This window comes from Neopelma chrysocephalum, unplaced genomic scaffold (assembly GCF_003984885.1).
Source record: "Neopelma chrysocephalum unplaced genomic scaffold, ASM398488v2 Primary Assembly neopelma1_185081, whole genome shotgun sequence".
Classification (NCBI taxonomy): domain Eukaryota; kingdom Metazoa; phylum Chordata; class Aves; order Passeriformes; family Pipridae; genus Neopelma; species Neopelma chrysocephalum.
The window spans coordinates 1-8702 of NW_020938623.1; the positions used below are offsets into that span (position 1 = coordinate 1).

At 60.0% G+C, this 8702-nt stretch overlaps 2 protein-coding genes across 2 annotated transcripts; both read right to left on the minus strand.

The window, feature by feature from the left end:
* Nucleotides 1–638: 638 nt before the first annotated feature.
* On the minus strand, nucleotides 639–3437 carry LOC113962785 (beta-1,4-galactosyltransferase 3-like). Its single transcript, XM_027673554.1, has 3 exons — nucleotides 3287–3437; nucleotides 2343–2724; nucleotides 639–997 (listed from the first exon to the last, which is right to left on the minus strand). The coding sequence occupies exons 2-3, from the start codon at nucleotides 2596–2598 to the stop codon at nucleotides 639–641; spliced, it is 615 nt and encodes a 204-aa protein (XP_027529355.1). The 5' UTR covers nucleotides 2599–2724; nucleotides 3287–3437.
* A 474-nt stretch (nucleotides 3438–3911) lies between these two features.
* Nucleotides 3912–8680, minus strand: LOC113962784 (DNA-directed RNA polymerase III subunit RPC3-like). Its single transcript, XM_027673553.1, has 12 exons — nucleotides 8364–8680; nucleotides 8187–8275; nucleotides 7335–7439; nucleotides 7165–7257; nucleotides 7003–7083; nucleotides 6027–6078; nucleotides 5866–5926; nucleotides 5626–5776; nucleotides 5333–5434; nucleotides 4710–4759; nucleotides 4468–4617; nucleotides 3912–4342 (listed from the first exon to the last, which is right to left on the minus strand). The coding sequence occupies exons 1-12, from the start codon at nucleotides 8641–8643 to the stop codon at nucleotides 4261–4263; spliced, it is 1296 nt and encodes a 431-aa protein (XP_027529354.1). The 5' UTR covers nucleotides 8644–8680; the 3' UTR covers nucleotides 3912–4260.
* Nucleotides 8681–8702: the final 22 nt, after the last annotated feature.

Below are 8702 nucleotides of genomic sequence, written 5' to 3' on the forward strand. Positions count from 1 at the left end.
CAAACCTCCCTAAGCCCCTCTGGAGACCCCCCAGAGCTCCCCCTGGGGATCCTCCAAACCTCTCCAAGCCCCTCTGGGGACCCCTAAGCTCCCCTGAGCTCCCCTTTCACCCCCACATCGGGCATCTCCACCCACAACTCCCGGCCCAGGGGGGGCCTGGAAAGAGGGTCTGGGACCCCCAGGACTCCCCAAACATCCCCAGGCCCCTCTGGGGACCCCCAAAACCCTCTGTGGGGACCCTCCAAACTGCCCCAAGCCCCTCTGGGGACCCCCACATTCAGCATCTCCACTCCATCACACACGCAACTCCCATCCCGCAGAGCTCTGGAAAAAGGGTCTGGGACCCCTGGGACCCCCCAAATCCCTCTGGGGACCCCTAAACCCCCCTGAACTCCCTCTTCACCCCCATCTGAGGCCTCCCAAACCCCTCTTCATCCCCTCTTTACCCCCACATTCAGCATCTCTGTTTCATCACACACAACTCCCATCCCGCAGGCATCTGAAAAAAGGGTCTGGAAAAAGGGTCTGGGACCCCAGGAGCCCCCAAACATCCTCAGGCCCCTCTGGGGACCCCCAAAACCCTCCGTGGGGACCCTCCAAACTGCCCCAAGCCCCTCTGGGGCCTCCCAAACCCCTCTTCATCCCCCCTTCACCCCCACATTCAGCATCTCCACCCTGTCGCACGCACAACTCCCATCCCACAGGGGTCTGGAAAAAGGGTCTGGGACGCCCAAGACCCCCCCAAAAACCCCCCCCCGGACCTGGTGCACGACGTAGATGCCGTAGTGGAGCTGCTGGCGCTGCAGGAAGGGGTGCAGGTAGTAGAGGAGGTGGCCCAGGTGGCTCTCCCGGTTGCGGTGGGGGACGATGACGGCCGTGCGGGACCGGGCCTCGCACAGGGGGGGTCGGTACCGACCCCCCGGCCCCACCCCCGGGTTCTTGGCCCTGATGAGCTCCAGGGACGGCACCCGGGCGAAGGTCACAGTCAGGGGACCCACTGCAGGGGGGGAAGAGGGGAGTAAAGGGGGGTACGTGGGGCTGGGGGGGATAAAGGACCCCGAATTGGGGTTGCCCGCCCCCCCCAGTCTCAAAGCAGGGGGGCCAGGGGAGGTGGGTGTCCCCAAAATCCTAAACCAGGGGGGTTTTGGGAATGTGTCCCTCCCCATCTCAAAGTGGATTTGTCCCCCCCAGTCCCAAACTGGGGGGTCCTGGGGGTGTGTCCCCCCCTAGTCCCAAATCAGGGGGTCTTGAGGGTGTGTCTCCCCCCAATCCCAAATCAGGGGGTCCTGGGGGTGTGTCCCTCACCCAATCCCAAACCAGGGGGGTTTTGGGAGTGTCTTCCCCCCCATCTCAAAGTGGAGGGGCCCAGGGGTACCCGAAATCGAGGGGGACTCCCAGGAGCTTGTCCCCCCAGGTGTGTCCCCCCCCAACCCCAAATCAGGGGAGCCCCGGGATTTGTCCCCTCTGTCCCAAACCAGGGGGGTTTTGGGAGTGTGTCCCTCCCCATCTCAAAGTGGAGGGGCCCATGATTTGTCCCCCCCAGTCCCAAACTGGGGGGTCCTGGGAGTGTGTTCCTGCCCCAATTCCAAACTGGGGGGTCCTGGGGGTGTGTCCCCCCCTAGTCCCAAATCAGAGGGTCCTGGGGGTGTGTCCCTCAACCAATCCTAAACCAGGGGGGTTTTGGGAGTGTCTCCTCCCCATCTCAAAGTGGAGGGGCCCAGGATTTGTCCCCTCCAGTCCCAAACCAGGGGGTCCTGGGGGTGTGTCCCCCCCCAATCCCAAACTGGGGGGTCCTGGGAGTGTGTTCCTGCCCCAATCCCAAACTGGGGGGTCCTGGGGGTGTGTCCCCTGCCCCATCCCAAAGCAGAGGGGTTTTGGGAGTGTGTCCCCCCCCATCTCAAAGTGGAAGGCCCCAGAGGTTTGTCCTCACCTCACCCCAAATCGAGAGGGACCCTCAGGAATCCCCAAATTGGGGGTTCTTGGGGTGTGACCCTCCCCACTCCCAAATCAGGAGAGCCCTGGGATTTACCCCCCCCCAGTCCTAAACTGGGGGGTCCTGGGGGTGTGTCCTCCCCCCAATCCCAAACTGGGGACCCCCAGGCTGTGTCCCCTCCGTCCCAACCCCCCCATTTCTCCCCTCGGGGATCCCCCAAACCCCCCATTTACCCCCAAAAACCCCCCGTTTTCCCTCCAAACTCCTCATTTCTCCCCTCGGGGATCCCCCAAACCCCTTGTTTTCCCCTCCCCAGCCCCCCAAATCCTCATTCCCCCCCCCCAAACCCCACTTTCCCTCCCATTTCCCCCTCATTCCCCCTCCCTAATCCCCCCGTTCCCCCCCTCACCGAGGAAGGGCGATCTCTCGGGGCAGTACGGGAGGGGTCTGGCGGGGTCTGGCGGCGGGGGCCGGGGGGGCAGGAGCCGGCTCAGGTTCTCGTAGACGTCGCGGGTGCGGGAATAGTCGAAGCTGGGCCCGGCCCCGCGGCCGAAAAGCGCCGTGAGGTTGCGAAACCCGCCGAGCGAGAAGTAGGCGACGAAGGCGAACTGGCAGCCGACCAGCAGCGCCAGCGAGCACGGCCGCTCCAGCAGCCGCCGCAGCATCGCCTCACCGGGGGGGATAAACCTCACCGGGACGCGGCGGCGGCGCCGGGCCGGGACGCGCGGGCAGCGGGAGGCATCGCGGGGGCAGCGCGGGGCAGCGCCGGGCACGGCGGAGGCATGGCGGGGCTGCGGGAGGGCAGCGGAGAGGGGCGGTGAGGGAGGGGAGGGAGACGGGCAGGGACGGCCGGGAGCGGCACAGACACCGCCGGGACCGCCGGGATCACCGGGAGCGGCTCAGATACCGGCGGGACCACCGGAACACCCCTGGACCGGCTCAGACACCATCGGTACCGCGACCTGCCCACTACCAGGACCACCGGGACCGGTGTCTGCCTGGCCCCGGTACCGGCTCAGACACCGCCGGGACCACCGGGACCGGTACCAGTTCAGACAGAACCGGTACTCCCAGTAACGGCACCTGCGCACCCCCCGGTAACGATACCTGTCCACCCCCTGTCCCTCCCAGCCCCGGCACCTGCCCGGCCCCGGCTCAGCCCCCCCCAGCCCCGTCGTGGTCCCGGCCCAGCCCCTGTTCAGCTCCAAGTCCCAGTTCCGGCCCCACCCTTGTCCCGTTCCCAATCCCGCTCCCAGCCCCAGCCCAGATCCCGCTCCCAGTCCGAGCCCCGCTCCCGTTCCCGATCCCGCTCCCAGCCCCGATCCCGCTCCCGTTCCCGATCCCGTTCCGTGCCTGGGCCCGGCTCAGCCCCTCCCGGCCGCCGCCATCTTGGAGCGGAGGGCGCGGTGTGATGACGTCACAAGGCGGGCGCGCGGCGGGGTCAGGGCCGGGCCGCACCGGGTGAGGGGACAACAGCGGGCCCGGGGGTGGACGCCGGGGGGGCCGCGGGAAGCACCGGTGACCCCCGAGCGGGGCGCGGGGTCCCGGTAGGACCCGGGAGAGCCTCTGGAGGTGATGAGGGGCCGGTTCTGGGATGGCCACAACCCCACAGGGCCGTGGCCACAGCAAGCGCCGTTGCCCCGGCAACCGCGCGCGCCCCGCCCCCTCCCCGGGGCTGCCCCGCCCCTTGTTGTACGTCACGAAGGGAGCGCGCTGTGATTGGGCGCAAGACCAGAAGCGGAGCGTGGTGGGCGGGGCGAGCGCACGTGTGTCCCCCAGTCACGTGTGTCCCGTCCCGGAGGTCACGTGCCCCCAAAATATCCCCCTCAAACACGGGTGTCCCATCCCGGGGGTCCCCAAAAGACCCCCCCCGAGCATCCCCCTTCCCCCCACATCGCACCCACCGCTCCATAAATATCTTTAATTAATGGCACTGCCATAAATTACAGCTTTGGGGGGGGTGTGGGGATTGGACAGGGGGGTCCCTCGGTCCTGCCAGGGGGTCTCCCAAATTAAGGGGGGATAAACACCCAAATTGAGGAGTGATCAATGAACACCCAAATTGAGGGGTGATCATTAAACACCCAAACTGAGGGGGGATCCATGAACAGCCAAACTGAGGGGTGACAGCTGTCCCCATGTCCTCTGTGTCCCTGTCCCCCGTTGACACTCAGGTGCCATCAGCAACTGTTGCTTTATTCCCCGCAGCAGCACAAGCACCACAGGTGGAGGCGGCCAGTCCCTGTCCCCACTCCTGTCCCTGTCCCCACTCCTGACCCTTTCCCCACTCCTGTCCCTGTCCCCATCCCTGTCCCTGCCCCGTTCCCTCAGGGTCTCTTCACGGTGCTCTCGATGAACGACTCCAGCACAAAGATGGTCTCGTCCACCTGGTTCTCGCTGGCGTCGATCCTGGGGACAGACAGCAGTGGGCAGCCACTGGGGGGTCCCTGACCCCAATCCTGGCCCCCTCCCTGTCACCATCCCCATCCCTGTCCCCTCCCCATCCCCTCCCCATCCCCTTCCTGTCCCCTCACTTGTTGACGTTGCGTTTGAGGTTCTCCAGCTGCTGCCTCTCGGGCCCCGTCAGCATCTCCTCCACCTCCCTCAGCTGCTCCTCCTCGGCGCCCGTGGCCTGCATGGAGGCCAGGATGGCTTCCACCCGCTGGGACTTCTCCAGGAGCCTCCTGCCGGGGGACAGGGACACGGGGACGAGGCGCTGGTGGCTCCAGACCCCCCTCTTTGGTGTCTCAGCCCCCGCTCCCGGCACGGCGCTCACTTGTTCTCCCGCGTCTCGTGCTGCCGGCGCTCCATCAGGTTGGCGGCGCTCTGGGGGCAAACGGGGGTGTTGGGGGGCACTGGGGGGACACAGGGATGGGGGCACTGCCACCTCTGGGACACCTGGACACCTGGATATTGGAGCAGGAGCTCTGGGGATACAGAGCCAGGTGAGCCCCCCAACCCAGGGGTGTTGGCAGACACCAAGGGACCCCATGAGGGGACACGGGGATGGTGGCACTGCCACCTTTGGGACACCTGGAAACCTGGATATTGGAGCAGGAGCTCTGGGGATACAGAGTCAGGTGAGCCCCCCAGCCCAGGGGTGTTGGGGGACACCAAGGGACCCCACACTCACAAAAACCCAATGAGGGGACATGGGGATGGTGGCACTGGGAAGGAGGGGACTGGGACACCTGGACACTTGGATACTGGAGCAGGAGCTCTGAGGATACAGAGCCAGGTGAGACCCCCAGCCCAGGTGAGTTGGGGGACACCAGGGAACCCCATGAAGGGACACAGGGATGGTGGCACTGGGAAGGAGGGGGCTGTGCCACCTGGATTCCCTGGGAATTCCCGCTTGGATAGGCTGGAATGGCCGATGTTCAGGTGCTGGGCACTCACCTTGTAGCAGCGGTGCAGCAGCATCCGGGCAGCAGCCGCCACGTTCACCGTGTACAGGTAGAAGGTGCGGGATGGAGCGTGGTCCGGAGTCTTGGGAATCTCCTGTGGGAAGGAGAGGGGCAGGGACCAAGCTAAGGGGGTCTCCCTCCCCAGAGCTGTCCCTGGTGGGATCCCCCCCTCCCCAGAGGTGTCCCTGGTGCCAGCTCCCAGCCAGGATCACCTGGAAGTGCCTGGAAACCCCTGGACAAGCAATTCCACCCAGGGGAATCTCCCGGATCCCGGCATTCCCTCACCTGCAGGGACACCAGGTTCTCGGAGAGCATCCTGTAGAGCATGTCCTTGGCCTCCTTGGCCGGGATCATGGCAAAATCCTCCACCTGCTTCTGCTCCAGGTGCTTCTTGCGCAGGAGCAGGCGGAAGATCCGGGCGCAGCGGGAGCCGAACCTGCGCGGGAAGAGCGGGATGAGGAGGGAATGTGGGACTCTGGAAGGGGCTCTGGAAGAGCCTGGAAGTATCCCAGGTCCCCTTGTCACCTCTCCTCCACGATGGACTCCAGCGTGGCCGTGGCCAGAGACGCCAGGGCCTTGTGCAGGTCTGCAGGGGGGTGAGGTCAAGGAGAAAATTCCAGAGCTTGGAAAATTCCAGAGCTTCAGGCCTGGAACACCAAGTGTGTTCCCCCCTCTCCAAAGGATACTGACGGTGTAGGTGCCCCCTCCACTGTCCCCCGACTTCCCCACGAATTCCAGCTGCAGGGAGAGACAACAGGGGAGAGGTCAGGACATCCCCAAAGAAGGAAAACATGGTTGGGTTGTTTTCCTTAAAATCTGGAGTGGGAAGAAAAAGATGGAGATTTTGGGAAAAGAAAAAAAAAATCTATGACTTCAACAAATAGTGACACTTCCAGAGGCTTCTAAATCCCTTTAATATCTTATAAATATCTTCAGTGACTGTTAAATACCTTTGGGTATTAAATATCTTTGATATCTGTTCAATGCCTTCAGGATTTGTTAAATAACTTCAGGATTTGTTAAATATCCCTAGTATTGTTTAAGTAACTTTAATATCTGGTAAATAATCTCAATATCTGTTCATTGCCTTCAGGATTTGTAAATAACTTCAATATCTGTTAAATATCTCCAATATTTTTTAAATAACTTTAATGTCTGATAAATAACCTCAATATCTGTTCAGTATCTTTGATATCTGTTCAATGCCTTCAGGATTTCTTAAATAACTTCAGTATCTGTTAAATACCTCCGATATCTTTTAAGTAACTTTAATATCTGGTAAATAACCTCAATATCCCTTTAATAACTTTTATATCTGTTCAATGCTTTCAGTATTTGTTAAATAACTTCAGTATCTGTTAAATATCTCCAGTATCTTTTAAATATTTTCAATATCTGATAAATAACCTCAATATCTGTTCAATATCTTTGATATCACTTCAAGGTCTTCAGTATTTGTTAAATATCTCCGATATCTTTTAAGTAACTTTAATATCTAAATAACTCCAATATCTGTACAAAAACTTCAAAATTGGTCAGTATCTGTTAAAAACCATTAACTCTCAGTAAAACCTGCTTTCCCTTCAGACAGACAGAGCGAATTCCATGGAAGCATGGAATTCCAGAGGCTGGAAAAGCCCTGGAGAACCCAGGAGCACCCACCGGATCATCAGCCAGGAGCGCCAGGTACTGGTCCAGCACCTGCTTCCCAATGTTGTACCCAGCAGGAAGAGCCCGGAATATCTACATGGGGGGAAAAAAAGCAGGGAATATCAAAGGCATTCCAAGGGATTCCCAGCATTCCAGGGGCTCCCAAGGACCCACCTCGTTGGAGGAGAGGGGCTGGGTGTGGGACGCGCCCGAGGCCGTGGTCACCTCGCTCATGCGAAGCATCGTCCGCACCACCTCGCTGCTGGTCTGCACGGGGGAAAAATGGGATTCAGGGCAGGGAAAAGCCAGATTCCAGAGCGGGAATGGGGGTGGGAGAGCCAGACCTGGTCCATACGGCTGCCAACAGCGCTGACCAGAGCCTGGTCACGGAAGTGTTGGTGGAAACGCTCCAGGTTCACCTGCCAGTAAATGCCGTCGTCCGGTGGGGGCTGAGGGGGGAAAGGGACAAAAAATGAGGGAAAAGAGGTGGGAAAACTGAGGGAAAGAAGCCATGGAGCTGGTGGAAAGGAGGCGGGGAAAAAATGAGGAAAAGGAGGCAGAAAGTGCTGGGAAATGAGACAGAAATAAGGGAGAAGAGACTGGAAAATGAGGGAACGAGGCATGAAAAAGGAGCGGTAAAAAGTGAGGGAAAGAGGCAGAAAGCTGAGGGAAATGGAACATAAAAATAAGGGAAAAGAGATGGGAAAATGAGGGAAATGAGGCAGGAAAAAGGAGCAACCATAAGTGAGGAAAAGGGGCCGCAAAACTGAGGGAAAAGAGGGATGAAAAAATGTGGAAGAGGAGTCATAAAAAATCAGGAAAAGAAGCCACAAAAAATGTGAAAGACGAGCCCAAAAAAGAGAAAAAGGAGCCACAAAACTGAGGGAAAAGGGGCAGAAAAAGTCTTAAGGAAAGGAGCCAAAAAAATGAGAAAAAGGGGCCACAAAATTGAGGAAGAGGAGACAAGAAAAGTGAGGAAGAGGAGACAAGGAAACTGAGGAAGAGGAGACAAGAAAAGTGAGGAAGAGGAGACAAGGAAAGTGAGGAAGAGGAGCCACAAAAGATGAGGATGAGGCAGCAGAAAAACAAGGAAAAGGAACCACAAAAAATGAGGGAAAGGGCTCACAAACCCCCCTGGTTTCTCCAGTTCAGGAATATGCCCATCCCACCCTTCCCAGGCCTGGAATTCCCAGTACCTCCGAGCTTCCTCCCTCCTGCTTCTGCCTCTTGGCCTTGCGTTGCCCGTCCTCTTCCTCGTCGCACGAGCGTCTCCTCTTCCCTTTCCCTGCCGAGCCAAAAAACCGGCATCTCCCACCCGGAATCACGCGGCCGAGCGCTTCCCGAGGCCCCCGAAATCCCGGGAATTCCCTCACCGGTGAGGCTGAGCCGCGGCACGACGTACATGTCCCTCTCGGCGATGGCCAGGGCGGGCGCGGGGGGCGGCGGCTCCGCGGCATTCCGGGGGTTTTCCGGGACCATCGGGCACCTCCGGATGAAGTGGGTGTCTGCCAGGCGCACGAACGTGCCGGACACCTCGGCGTAATCCATGGTTTTCCCATCTGGGAGGGAGAGGAGTGGGTGGATCTGGGATATTCCTGACGCCACAGTCACCACGACGGCCGTCAACACCCCACAGACCCTCTGGGACCACATTCCCAAAGCTGATCCCAGATCCCTAGTTTTCCAAGGAGGTGCTTCCCACCCTCCATGGT

Coding starts and splice junctions, on each gene's coding strand:
- LOC113962785 (XM_027673554.1), bottom strand. CDS start 2,598: ATGCTGCGGCGGCTGCTGGAGCGGCCGTGCTCGCTGGCGCTGCTGGTC. Junction 998..2,342: donor CGAGAGATCGCCCTTCCTCG/GTGAGGGGGGGA, acceptor CCCCCCCTGCAG/TGGGTCCCCTGACTGTGACC.
- LOC113962784 (XM_027673553.1), bottom strand. CDS start 8,643: ATGTGGTCCCAGAGGGTCTGTGGGGTGTTGACGGCCGTCGTGGTGACT. Junction 6,079..7,002: donor CGCTCCTGGCTGATGATCCG/GTGGGTGCTCCT, acceptor CTCTCCCTGCAG/CTGGAATTCGTGGGGAAGTC. Junction 5,927..6,026: donor AGGGGGCACCTACACCGTCA/GTATCCTTTGGA, acceptor ACCCCCCTGCAG/ACCTGCACAAGGCCCTGGCG.